Source organism: Xyrauchen texanus, chromosome 31 (genome assembly GCF_025860055.1).
Source record: "Xyrauchen texanus isolate HMW12.3.18 chromosome 31, RBS_HiC_50CHRs, whole genome shotgun sequence".
Lineage (NCBI taxonomy): Eukaryota > Metazoa > Chordata > Actinopteri > Cypriniformes > Catostomidae > Xyrauchen > Xyrauchen texanus.
Window position 1 is genome coordinate 21,582,931 of NC_068306.1, and position 14,864 is coordinate 21,597,794.

General features: G+C 38.5%; 2 protein-coding genes across 3 annotated transcripts in view; one reads left to right on the forward strand and one right to left on the reverse strand.

Annotated features, from left to right (window-relative positions):
• The window catches only part of LOC127624720 (tetratricopeptide repeat protein 1-like), a 472,844-nt gene that overhangs the window by 402,192 nt on the left and 55,788 nt on the right, over window positions 1-14,864 (forward strand). The window lies entirely within an intron of this gene.
• Window positions 762-14,032, reverse strand: LOC127624722 (transcriptional activator protein Pur-alpha-like). Of its 2 annotated transcripts, none has more exons than XM_052099578.1 (2): window positions 13,538-14,032; window positions 762-5,487 (listed from the first exon to the last, which is right to left on the reverse strand). In XM_052099578.1, exon 2 carries the CDS (start codon window positions 5,411-5,413, stop codon window positions 4,553-4,555), a length of 861 nt encoding a protein of 286 aa, XP_051955538.1. In that variant the 5' UTR covers window positions 5,414-5,487; window positions 13,538-14,032; the 3' UTR covers window positions 762-4,552. The 2 variants fall into 2 exon arrangements, with proteins under 2 accessions (XP_051955538.1, XP_051955537.1); XM_052099577.1 differs by lacking the exon at window positions 13,538-14,032 and adding an exon at window positions 9,358-9,503.

Below are 14,864 nucleotides of genomic sequence, written 5' to 3' on the forward strand. Positions count from 1 at the left end.
TGTTTTGTAGTATTAATATTACATTTTAAAATAATACAGATTGATATATGCAATGTTTACTTTTGGTCCACTGCCCTCAATCAAGTTTGATTTTTGGTCATTTATAGAAAAACGTTTGGGCACCGTCTAGCGCTGTTTACATTTTCACTCATGTTTGAGCTTCTTATTCACTTTTGTAGAACATTTTCAAAAACTAAAGTCTTTCTTTGATTCCTTGGGGCATGCTGAGTTGCATGCTGGGTGCTTTTTTTCACCAGACCAGATATTCCACCATTTAGATTTGTGTCAAAAATGTCATAATAAAACCAGTATTATAGCTTATAGTAAGCTTAAGTCATAAAAAAACTGGAAAACTGTGATTTACATTTTTTCTTTTTCTTCAAAAAAAAAAAAAAAAAAACTAAAAAAGCCTTAGGATTTCCCCCATTTTTAACTGATTTGTGTACCCTTCAAAATCTATGCATGATAATATGCTATTTAATAATGATGATAATAATAATGTATTTAATAATAATAATTTTTTTTTTTTAGTAAATACATCAAAAATCTGTTTTAACAAACATATCAGTAGTTCTTTTAAAAATATATACAACATGAAGAGAGCAAGAGATCCAATTCAAATGAAATCCGGAGATTCAAGTCGTCAAAGTTTTGTGAACATGAAGATTTAGTAAAATGACAGGATTTCAGGATACATTCAACAGAACTGCAGCTCAAAAAGTATAATTTCAAAAACATGTGATGTTATTATGGTTGTTAAACTAAGACCCCACATTCTTAATGGTATATATTGTTTTGAAAAAATATAAGAAGACAAAAGACTTGGATATGATCACACATCCATAGAAAATGTACTGTTATTTTACGAGCACATTGTACATTGGTTAACCACAGGAAGCAACCAACATTACCCATAAAGGAAAAGGAGATTTCATCAAATGACGTGTTATTACAGTACGGTTAGTCTGCATGCTTTAGGTCAGACTCGGTACAAGAAATGCTCATATTCTGTTCCTTTAAAAATGCTACATGAATGTGTGTACACACAGAGAATTCTTCATTGAAGTCAGAACCTTATATTATCCTCAGCAAACAACCACTACATGAACAAGTGCACACGAGAAAAAGAAACATAGAAACATTTATATTGAACAATCTTTTCATGAGAGGTGGATAAATTAACATTTCTTTTATTTATTTTTTTTAATTTGTAAAATGTACATAAATTATATTTGACGTGATCCTCTTTGCAAAGGGAAGGAAACATAAGTTAAGAGATAAAGAATAAAACTGCACAAGGAATTCCTTGTTGAGATAAAAGTTTCAAACAAACATTGGTCAGACATTATCTCCAGCTGGAAAATCAATGTGCTACTGACATCAACAACTGAAACAGAACAGGTCATCACACACCTTCATTAGAATCTTCCCATATAGGTTTACGAAGGAAATTAATGATATATTGATTGCCCCTTACCCAAAGGCCTTAAAACCCCCATAGTTTCAAGTGACCATTACAATGACACCCAACCCTCCCATGATAAAGGGACAGTTCATCCCAAAATGAAAATGAGCATGGTTTTCCAAATCTGTATGACTTTTATTTCATCTGTGGAACTCAAAAAGACTGATCTCACAGTTAATTTGGAAACAGTAGGCCGACTTTTCTTTAGTTAAAATCGGACTGTGCTTACTGAAATGGGAAACTCTGCCCCTAGTGGACAAAGCGGTAAGTGTTATTGGGCATATGGGCACATGTGAGCTCTATTTTCTGGGTGAAATGTCCATGGAGGGGCACCAAAAGCGAGATGTTTACAGCTGTACCGGCTGTAATACAGTAAAGGGCAGTGCATATTTTATAAACGTTGCCCCCCCCCCCAAAAAATAGCAACCTTTAAACTGCACTCGTCACAAATTATGTGAACGCAAATATTTCCTAGTTTCAAACTGGGATTTGAACCCAGGTCTCTCACAAAGCTTATGCAGCATGCTTCCTGTCGTGCCACAGGGGAAGGTAAATACACTGGAGCTGAAGCATAAATGTCAGTGAGTCGGCATAATGTGGCCAATCCTAGGGTACAAGAACTCTCGGAGACAACATGCCGACTTCCTGCGTGATCATGTTGACTCAAAAGCAGATGTTAGGCAGAATGTTAAGTCTCAGTCACCATTCATTTTCATTGTATGGGGGAAAGAATGCAATGAAAGTGAATGGTGACTGAGGCTAACATTCTGCATAACATCTGCATGATTGTTCCAAAAAGGAAAAAAGTAATAAAGGTTTGGAAAAACATGATGGTACGTGAATGATGAAGGAATTTTCTTTTTTGGCTGAACCATCCGGTTAAGAGGAACGGAGACGAAAAGGGCACATTGATAACATTAATGTTCACAAAAAAAGTGCAGACTGAATAGATAACTGCTATGTGTTCACAAACTGGGTGAAGCTTGCTTATTAAAAATGATTTCTTTTCCAGATACAGACCTTTTTAAATGCAGATAAAAGGCTTTAAAGAAATAAAAACATTTGAAGAAATAAACGTGGAATTCAGCCACATGCTTTTCAAATATTAATTATATATTTAATTGACATACATATATTGCCAACATTGGCACTTTCAATATTGCACACAGTAATGAAATATAGCACTGGGATTAAATAAAATGAAAAGGAGTGAGAACAAACAACTTCGAGAGCCAAAGTTTCCAAAATGACAAATAACATGAAGCAACACCGAAAAGTTACAAGGAAGGGGACATGCTGGTCACACCCCCCAAATAGGATTTTGGTCTGTGACAAATGACACATTACTGCCAAACTATGAAGGCTTCAGTTAAAAACCTCCCAATAAAGTGTGCCTGGCATGTAGCTGGCATTTGATAAACTAAGGGAAGGCTCATCTGCTTTGTCAGGGTTACTAACACCTTGTAGTGTTTATGCATGGGAAACTGACAAGGTGATTTCCGTTCATATGGTCTGAGTAACCAGTCGAGATGAAAGGTATCACTTTAAAACCTGCGAACAATGATTTCCTTCTCATTAAGGAACCAAGCCAGCCCATCAGACCATAAGTTATGCAATAGGATCCAAGAGGGCCAGGGTAAATATTTTTTTTAAAAAGTCAAGAAAAGAAAAAAAACAAGAACCCAAACTTAGATCCAAAGCACCAACCAGTGTATACGCATGTGGAGTCTGTAAGGCACCAGGTTGTTTAATGCTGAAGAGTATGCTCCCCAACACTTTCATTAAAGTAGGGGTCTCCCAACACAGGTCCTCAAGGGCCCCCATGGAAAAAGGGTTTTTCATTGTCTGATCAAACAGTCAAAGAGTTGATAATATCTTATCATGTACTTCTCACACCTTGAAAAAGCTAATTCTTTGAAGGAAAAATGGCATGAATTAAATAACCTGAACAAACGTTATTGACATTATGGACATTGAAACCATCACAGAGAAGAGTCCTTGAGGACGAACATTGAGAAATCCACCTCAATGTGGCTGTGTACAGGTTAACATGCAACTACAGCATTCCTTGGCGCCACTCACTCTCATTGGTAGACTGATATATAGTTTTTAAACCCTTTTACAGATTGTTTTGTCTAATCCCCCACTAAAAACGTGGGATGTTCTCTTCTCCACTGAAATACATCTGATTCACAAAATCATACTTTGTATATTTTTCTACATTAGCAATTTCATACGACTCTTTGTATGTGTATCGAGGGGTCTGTATAACAGGGATGCAACTTTTCACGTTACAAAAATGTTTTTAAGAGCTCTTTCGTTTCTGTTGCCATTGCTCCGGCTTATCAAGTACCCTTTTATACACTGTGCATGACAACTAGACACAAATACATAGCATACCATCTGCATGACAATAACTTCAATTAAAAAAATACACTGGTAATACTCCTCAGAACATTTGTGAAGACTGTGAATAACCAACTCTTTCCTACACTTTTCTCGAGTAACCTTGCATGGTTTGACCACTCTGTCTCTCTTATTGACTGATCAACAGGTTGATATTATCACATCCAGATATCTAGCAAGCCTTCAGGTGATGCTTGTAATATCTAGTGGCATGGCTACCAAGATAAGCTCTTCGGGTGACTTTAAAATTTGGTTAAAAAAAAATAAAATATCTGATTTGTGCTGAAGTCATCATCGTTTCGTAGTAACTCTGCAATAACTCCATTTGAACATTGCAAACACTTGGAACGTGTAAAAAAGTTCTGGGTTAATAAGGGAAATACCGCTCAGTTTTGCTGTAATCAAGTAGGAAACACAGTTCATATATATTGTTATTACTCTGTTTAGCAGCCGCTTATTGTGTTAATGGTAGGTAAGTGGATAACATCCAGCGATGGGTGGCGAGTTTCAACTGTCAGTTTGTGGAGGTGGTTGTATTTTTTGTGGGTAGTGCTCCCTTGGAGTTAAACAGTTAAATCTTTATGTATCTTTCTCTCTTTTTTTTTACAGTAAACTTCTCATACGTATAATTTCTCTTTATGTTATTCTGATTATTATTTTTTGCATGTTTTCCCTCCACTATCAATCCTCGTCCACATCGTCTCCATGCATCTCTTCTTGCTGTTGCTGCAGCTCGCATGCCCTTTTTTCCCGCTGTTTCTCTTGAATCTTTTTCATTTCGTCTGCGTATTTACAGAACGTGTTCCCGAATTTGGACCACACTTTGTAGGGCACTGTGATAGAGTTGCGATAGGTGGGTTTAACCTCGCTTACCCTCATGAACACCCCGTACTTATTGGAGCCCACGTCAAAGAAAAAGCGCTTGTTGTCCACAGTCAAAGAGGTTCCCTCGGGCAGTTCCGCGGGTTCGTCATCCACTCCGTAGTCGTCGATGAGTTTGGCGAGAGCATCGCGAAACTCGATAAGTCCCTGCGCTGGAAGAGCGATCGTCTGGCCTTGCGTGGATCCCAAACCGGGCCCCCGGTTGACGGTCTGTCGGATACGTAGAAACCGGCCCCTCTGGTTCTCCTTGAGATCCATGTAGTACTTCCGATTCTCCCGAACCAAAAACTCGCTCTTCAGCGCCCGCCGGGGCTCGTCTTGAGCCAAGTCCGGATTGCTCGGCCCCAGCTGGGCATAGTGCTCGATGAAGTCCCCCAGGTAGTCACGGAACTCGACAGCGACGGACATGGAGAGAGTGAGGCGGCTCTTGTTTCCCCCGGCCCCGACTTCAGCTATCTTCAAGAAGCGGCCTTTCGCGTTCTGCTTTACGTCTAGATAAAAGCGCTTGTTCTGGATGTCAACCCGCTTAGAGGCGAGCTCTTGCGTCTCGTGCTGCAGCCCGGAAGCCGAGCCCGCCCCTCCTGTCACTGGGTGCATGGAACCGACACCCGGGCCCGTGGCTGCTCCTCCCTGCTCACTTCCACTGTCTCTGTCCGCCATGATGCTGCCTGCCTTCTCCCTCTGTCTTACTGCAAGCCTACTGCCAACAAGCCACGCCACCGCTCTCGCGAGATCTGTGTGAGGAGAGAACACATGAGCCCTCTTCAGATATGTGCGTGAACGTTATGGCCATTTAATCCGAATAACCTTCGCCGCAGATAAATCGTATAAAAGGTTTGCATTGTTGTCCTACTGCCTAATCACATCATACTGTAGGTTTGTTAAAGAAGGTGGGCCAATGCACCGCATATATATATATATATATATATATATATATATATATATATATATATATATATATATATATATATATATATATATAGCCTATATGTGTGTGTATATATACACACACACACACACGTAGTGTTTCCATGTTTTATGGGGACTTTCCATAGACATAATGGTTTTTATACTGTACAAACTTTATATTCTATCCCCTAAACCTAACTCTACCCCTAAACCTAACCCTCACAGAAAACTTTCTGCATTTTTACATTTTCAAAAAACATAATTTAGTATGGTTTATAAGCTGTTTTCCTCATGGGGACCGACAAAATGTCCCCACAAGGTCAAAGATTTCGGGTTTTACTATAGCCTACTTATGGGGACATTTGGTCCCCACAAAGTGATAAATACACGCTCACACACACACACACACACACACACACTCTTGAGTCTCCAATATATAAAGAGACATGCGTCTCTTTATATATTACCAATAAATATATTGTCCGTCGATACATGCGCTATATTCTGAGTTTGATGTGCTTGATATTCTCTTGGGACTTGCTTGCACCGTAGCCTATAATAGGGTACGTTAAAAAAAATTGCATTGTAGATTAAATATTGCGGGAAAACAGAAAAACCTTATATTATTTTATTTTTCTGCATTTGACTAATTCATTTTTTATCTCACAGAAGAATACCCTGGAATGTATGCGAGTTTGCGAGTTATGCAACCCGACCGGTTTAATCACAGGCTTGGCTAACTTTTTCGTTCTTCACTCAGTCATCAAAAGGTTGGGCTGCTTTGTCATGACACGAAAAAAAGTATAATTGGAAATACATTTGATACATTAAGTAGGCAATTAGGATAGTATTTTAAACAAAATAGATTTTTAAATAAAAGGTTTGCTTTCTTAGCTCTTTTAAGGTGGGTGCACAGGGCAAAGCCTACGTTATGACATTTTAAAACATTTCTGCAGGTTTGTGGTAGGCTATAGCTACATACCACTACTGTGAGTTGTTTTTCTCTAACAGGTTTGACGTAACTACGTCTTTATGCATCGATACCACATGCAAATCAGTCATTATAAACAACAAGATAACATACCTGAATATTTGTTGTTTTGTATTGTCGACCTCTTATTTTAATATCGAAATAGGCTACATGCAAAGATAAACTGACGTTTCCGATTAAATTAAAACACAACTCCGCCTTAATGTTGAGAAGAATGTGTCTAAGAACAGTCTAAAGACGTTTGTGGTTATGCCGTTTTAAAAACAGGTGAATTTTAGAATAGCATTTATTTATTTGTATGTATTTATTTATATATTTTTTCAGAAAACAATTTCTTATTGAAGCGATTTGCAAGAATATGTTGTGTGACAATAACCAGGAAGAAAATTATATTTCAAGGTATTAATAATAAAAAGAAACACACTTTGGCTAAATGCAAACTGTTTCAATGCAGCTGTAACGCTTCTCATATATTTTATAGGCCTAACTAAAAAATGTAATTTCGTGCGATGCTATTTAACAATTTATCAAGGTCATTTATTTGTTCATTTATATATATATATATAAAAACTAAAATAAATTATAATTAATTTGGTAAAAATCTCTTCAATATTGTTAATTAAATATAAATGCATTGATTTTGACTTGTATACAGTCCGCAAAATTTTAGACAATGTAATACAAATTAAAATAGTCGCATTCGTTTAAAAGGAAGAAGAAAAAAACACGTTTAATAATATAAAAATGCATCACTTTGATAACGTTTTGAATCAGTTATATTATTATAGCCTACATGTAGCCTAGTTTTTGAAATATTGCCCAAACTCAAGGATATTTTGCAAATACAAATTCAAAATTGGACTCACTAATATTTTTGAATAAATCTTTAATTCTTTAACATAATCGAACTATTATGAAATCGAAATGAAATTATACGCAACCTTAGAATGTCATCAGTTTTGTAAAAGTGTAATATTAGCCTATTCAAAGTTTACATGAATTATCGATTCTCTCCAATAATTTTGAAACACCAAAAAAATAATGCATCTTTATAAAATAATGAATCATCCTATTCGTTAAAAATAATGGACAAAATGTTAGTCTTTTCTGCTTTTACGTCTGTTATTGGGGCAAGAAGTTAAATGTTCTGGCGCGTCTAATTGAATCGTCTAACTTTCACAAATATGCTGTGTATGCCTACATCTGAATATCACACAATCTTGAATAAAACAGTTTTGTTAAAATTTGATATTTAATTTTTAGGTTACATCTATAATACAATATAAACATATTCAGGTATTTGGAAAGAAAGAACCAAAAGTTAAAATGTTAAATACATCCTTGGCTCCTAACACAAAAGCCTGAAATGTAATTACGTAGATATCATTTAGAATGTATATTTATAAACCCACTTATTTGGAAAACAAATACAAGAATTTAATATACAACAATACCCCAAACAAATTCTCATGATAAATGTACCAATAATATACGACAACCTCGACATTTTTTCCATACAGAAAATTAACTTGTATGATTGTAAGAGGGGAAAAGGGAAACATAAAAAGTTTGAAAGCTAATAGGACTAAAACAGGCCTACATGCATGTAATAATTACGGTAGGAGAAATAAGCACGTAAAAGACATTTACATTTTTAGTGTTTCTTTCCAGAATCACCGAGGATCCGCAGAACACATGCAGCCTACTTAAGTCTTAAAATATAGTCAAGTGTTTATAGGGGCCTACTTTTAAACATAAAAACATTTTTTAAAATGTTTTTAGCCAGAATCCAGTAGCCTACTAATCTCCGAGGATACACCGAACACATATGCAAAAATCAGGACTAATTAGAAAAAAATATTGAAATATATACCTTAGTGAGTATACTTTTATATTCATGCTTTAATAAATAAAGTATGATTAACATATTTTTATTGCCAGAAATGTCACTATAATAAATATAGCTAATAATAATAAAAAATAATAATACAATAGAAAATGTGTCTGCTTGCTTTTATGATTCCGGACCGTTTTCTGGGCTAATCATCAATATATATATATATATATATATATATATATATATATATATATATATATATATTTTTTTTTTTACTTAAACTAAAATGATATTAACTCATTAATTAAGGCTATCCATTATCAAAAAGTGGCTGAACCTTTGTGTGGCCTGTTGAAGTCTAACTACAACGAAGAATGGTTTAACTTGCTGAAACTGAAACTTAACCAACCGTTTGGCATTTCAAATTTCTATTCCACTAAGAAATTTATTTTGACCTACAACAAAATGACGGGTGCGTGTGTGTATAGCCGCCTACGTAAAAGAGGAATGGAGTTAAAGAAAGAGGGACTGATGGCTTTAATTCATGTGCGTCAATCAATGGTGTGCTTGCTTTATGGTCGAAGGTGAACTCAGCTTGAACACATAACGGTATGCCAGAGGCACACTTAAATGGCACACTTGATTTGCCGCAACTGTCTGTCAGCTTGCTGTCTCACCAACAGTAAACAGTTACGGACTTAGCGCAAGCAGTCTGTGATATCTGCCACGGGTGCGAAAAATAAATCTGTTTCTGGTAAGCCGATAAAAAAACAAATACACCGCGGAATACCATGACAAATCATCATTAAGTGCAGCACTGTTGCCAAAGTCGCAGACCTCCTAACGAGCGACGTGGTTATATCTTACCCCGCTCAGTCTGCAGGCAGAGCGTAAAGCCCTTGTGCAACCCCTTCGCAGTTGAACACTGTCAAAAACAAAGATGAAAACCTGTAAACACCGACGGCCTATACTGTAAACACTGCCGAGGTGCTGCTTCACCGATGCGCCGGTCACAAGATGGAACGAAAGAGCGAGTCGTGGCATGGAGACGGACGCACGCAAGAGCTCAACGCTGTTCGCGTGGAGTCTGATGTCAGCACGCTCGGCTAGGGGAAAAGCATACAGCTCGTGCGCCTCCCAATGTTACTTTCTTGATATTACAGCTGGAGATGCTATATTGATACAAGCTACAAGAAGCAACATCTTATACTAAACTATAACCTAAAGTGCATGTAATTACAGCCTCTGATTTGAAGTGTATCTTAAATGTGGGTAAATCGAATGGCAGAATTGATTACTTTTTGATTTGGTTGTTAAATGTAGAATGTTTGCAAAAGCAATATGCTACTGTATTTGCATTGGTTTTCATTGCTCACATGTTAGACATCCCTCTTAACTGCCAAAACGTAGGATTTAATACAAGATTATTATTATTATTATTATTAGAGATGTTTACATGCTTGATGTAATCAAATAAAGAAAACAGAACTTAATGTAGCATATAGGCCTATCTATTTCACTTCGTCTCATGCAAATGCAGATATAGGCTATTATTTCTTTTATTTTAACAGAGAGAGGAGGAATGTGTACACATAATCTCAAGAACCAGTGACTGCTGAATTTACGGGCTGACTTTAAGTTTGTAGCGTGTAGCCTATTTTAAGTTTTTTTTTAAATAGTTTTGGTGGTGTTAAACTCATATCTCACTAAGCTATCTGGTAGTTTAACCCGTGAAAGGCGAAGGGCCGGGTTAGCAATTAAATTGTAGGCTGCTAATTTCAAAGGCAGTTTTTTTTCCGAAAGCATTGTTAAGCAAGTGCGTGAAAGGCGTCCGTGAGCAAGAGCCTCTAATTACAGCCTCACTGACGGAAATTTCACTTTCACTGATTATCCAACCCGATCTCATGAAAAGTCATATATAATCTACGAGTTGGCTATTTAAGGGGCACAAATAATAGATAATACATATTAAGCATTCTGATTATTGCAAAGCCAAGGTACATTATCTGAAAAGTATAGGTAAAAATTGCCCTTAAAACGATACTCCGCAGTATGCTGTGAAATGTAGCATATAGTCTATGTAAATTCAGGCCTATTTTATGGCATTGCATAACTAAACGTTGAAGTATATCATACAAGAAATATGTGTCCCTGTAACAGTTTCACACTAAATAATTAAATAGATAAACAAATGAGTGTTTGTGGAAACATGTGCTTGTAAATGAGCGCCTATCATTCTCTCATTCTTCCTCCTCCTACTCACTTTTTTCTAGGTTCAAATACACCGATCAGCCACAACTTTAAAACCACCTGCCTAATATTGGGTAGGTCCCGGGCCCCCCCCCGTGCCACCAAAACAGCACCAACCCGCATCTCAGCATTCTGAGATTATATTCTTCTCACCACAATTGTACAGAGTGGTTATCTGAGTTATAGTAGACTTTGTCAGTTCAAACCAGTCTGGCCATGGGATGTGATCTCAGTGTTTTGGACCATGGCATGATTGCTGGTGCCTGATGGGATGGTTTGAGTATTTCTGTTACTGATCTCCTGTGATTTTCATGCACAACAGTCTCTAGAATTTCCTCAGAATGGTGCCAAAAACAAAACACATCGAGTGAGGGGCAGTTCTGTGGATGGAAATGCCTTGTTGATGAGAGAGGTCAACAGAGAATGGCCAGACTGGTTCGAACTAACAAAGTCTACGGTAACTCAGATAACCGCACTGTACAATTGTGGTGAGAAGAAAATCATCACAGAATGCTATTATGCGGCGTGGGTTGGCGCTGTTTTGGCGGCGCGAGGGGTACTTACATAATATTAGGCAGGTAGTTTTAATGTAGTGGCTGATCGGTGTATGTCAATACAATGCTTTTATTTGTGCTTCTGTTAATTCCAGCCAGCTGAGCCCCCTTAATGTTCCCCATCACGTGCACAATACATTTCAGAAATATTATTTGTAAGTGAGGATGAGAGCAGGCTTCACTCAGTGTATATAATGAATTTTAAGAGTGCTGGCTTAAAGATAACATATAAAATGGAAAAAGTAGCCGCACTATGCATATACTATTGTTTATTTTGCACATGACGCGTTTCGGCGTGTGCCTTCTTAAACAATATATGCATAGTGCGGCCACTTTTTCCATTTCATAGAAATATTATTTGTACATGCTGCAACATTTAATAACTTGCGGAGACAAAATCCTGGAGATATTGGCGAAATGTTGGCCTTAGATCAACACATTTGCACCAAACGGCTACTTTAACGATGTATTTAGTTTCTACAATTACGACCGTTCTACCTTCTGGTTTGGGAAGCAAGTGTTACTCCATTGTAAAATAACGAGTTTGTTTTGCATCGTCAGCGAGGAAACCCGGCCTAAGGGCAGTTCTGTTTCAGAACCATGGACAGCAGTCACCGCCCTCACGATGCACCTTTAACACGTCGTTTCGAATGATTTCTGAAATGAATCTAAGAGCAGCGAGTTTGGAATAAAAAAGTGTTCTGTACTGCTGCAGCAGTTCTGTAGTTTCTGCAACGAAAGTTTCAAACCAAGGGTGATCCATTTACTAGCACCATTGTGCCTTGACAAGTAGCCTACCTTAATTTACTCAAGGGAGTCTCATAATATACAGTGTAAAAGGCGTAGCAATCCGCTTTGTATAAAAGATATACAACAGAAAAATAGTCATTAAAACGAGCAATAGCTAATTAGAAAGTTTGAGTGTCCACGACTTGTGTTCATTCTGACCTATGATTCAACACAGTCATCTTACATATTAAAAAGGAATTGTGGCTCGTCCTGTGCGAACAGAACGGCAGATGTCGCTCTCAGTGAATATTTTATCCACACTCCTTTGCAGATCCACAGGTTCAGCCTTCATTTACTTCTTTAATCAGGATTTAGGTTATTTTATATTTCGGCTCTAACCGGTGAAAGTCTAACATTTGTATTTCTCATCTCATTCTATGCAGTCGGTGTCCCCTTTTGTTGTGCATAACCATAATCCCATGCATTATAGATGATTTACATTCTTATGTGTGTTTCACATATTTTATATTACATTCATGATGTTTCTTCATTTAATATGTTAAAATTGTTTTCATTTGTGCATGCATCCGCAGTTATAACGGAAATCAGACGTAGCCTATGGATTTGATGCAACGCCTCACTATCATTTTTATCTCTCTGAGGCAGAGCGGCGAATGTGACCTGAATGCAGGGGGCATGATTTAGTAATGCAATGAGACGCAAAACTCATTCAAAGCTGTCGGTTCACAAATCCGAGACGCTGAAAATAATTCGCACTGTCAGGCATCGCACTCAAAGCACCGCAAATGTCTGGAAGCAGTTACTGTACTGCGTTGCTGTAACGATTTAAATGGAGATTTAAGGTGGGTGCTCCCGTGCACCAAACATTGTGGTGTTTTCTTATTATTTTTAATTCGATACGGATTTGAAATGGGAGAGATCATGGATTGACAGTTTTTCTCGGGGTGTTGGAGACTAAAGACACTCACGCCAGTGCATGGGCGTTCGTTTCTGCTCCCCAGCCGTGAATTTGTCGTCTGTGCGGGGAGTCTTACTGCATATTTCCCTCGGTCTGTCCCTGATAGATAGGGGAGGCGGACAGCGACGGGGCAGCAGTGAGACGGCAATGGTGCAAAACCGTAGGCTTATGTTCCTTGAGGTTTGTTGCTACGAAAGTGGAATCGTACATTGTATGTGGTGAGTGGATATTCAAAGTAATAGTTTACTGCAGCATTTCACATTTCACTGCAGTCAGTGCCGAGCAGGGCGCGCTCACCACTGCAATTGCTGGGCAAAGATTGACTGGCGGCGTCTTGCGGATATCTGCTAATGTCTTCGGAGAAGGCAACATACACTACTTTAACTAAATTTTTAGCAAGTGCTTCAGCAGAATGCAGCTAATGGATTTTTATTAAGCCAACATCGTTACGACGTTTCCGGTTCCCAGCTAGTGTTTCCTTATTGCCAATTTATTGGGGGAAAAAGCAGCGGATCCCGATGGCATGGACACTTACGCAAGGTCTGCCGCGCCGCCGTGCTACTGGAGCCTATTTGCAGTGTTTTCCCTCAACCCAGCTCCACCGCCATCGCCCCTCAGCCCAGAGAGCCCTGCCGCAACGCGACCACCGACCATCGAGCCAAAGCAGGCGGCATGAGGAGGCTTGATTCGGTACACTTATCCATGCTGCTCATCGGGGTCTCCTTCGCCTGCTACTCCCCGAGTTTGAATTCCCTGCAGGACCAGGCTTACCGATCCGCCGTGGTGATTGAGGGCAAGGTGCAGTCCGCGCCTCAGAACGTCTCAGAGGAGCTGTACAGTGTGAATGTCAAAGTCCTGGACGTGTGGCCGCGCAAAAGCGGGGGTCTGGAGCGGGAGCAGCTCGTAACCGTGGGGGAATTTGGCTCGGAGACTCCGTGCGCCAAAGTGAAAAAGAATCACAAGTATATATTTTTCATGGACCCAACTGACGAGCCCTTGGTTTTCAAAGCATCGTTTGTTCCCTTAGACGCCAGCGGGAAGAATCTAAAAAATGATGTTGGGAGGATCTTGTGTGCAGACTGCGGTAAGTTTATTCCCACAAAACGATTGTACTGAGAGGTTGCAAATGGGATCAATTGAAATGTGCCATAGCTTTCGGTTGTATGCTTATGTGTGGTGCGGATGACATAAAAATGTTTGGTTAAGTAACAGATGGGTGCTTGTGGGGGCGTCTCTGCAGCAATATATTGGCCAAGAATAAAAACGTTTAAAGGTTTTTTCATGGGATTGTCAGACATATGCAAAGGCATATGCCGTATACACGCGCACGCCAATAGACGCTCGCACACGTGCATATAAAAACGCATAGATATCTAAAATTGTGGGCTTCTGGATATCAAGCTCATTTCTCTGTAGGGAATAGAAAGTTGCTGGTCTGCGCTTGTGTCAGTGGGCCTTCAGAACAACTGACCTGGGAATTGAACCTTTAAACTCAACTCAAGATGCAGGGAATATCTTCATCCCAAGCCTTCGTCCTGTTATTCGTTGTGTTAAAATAGTTTTTTACTGTCTCACCTGTTTTGCACACTGTATTTAGAGAGACTCTTGGCATATGTATGTACTGAGTTGATCTCATGTATTCCTATTTCTTTATGACAATAGTTGGTAAGTCCAGGATTTTCCTTGAAAGTACAAACCCTCTTTTAACCTTCAGTCAGCTGTTACAGGCTACGTCAGATATAACTCTCACAATTGGCATCTTTCTTCATTGTAGTAATAGCCTAACTAAAAGGTGCTTCTAACCTCTGTATAAGTTTTAGGACACAGTGTTTTTACAGGCTTACTGAGGGCTCTAATAACAC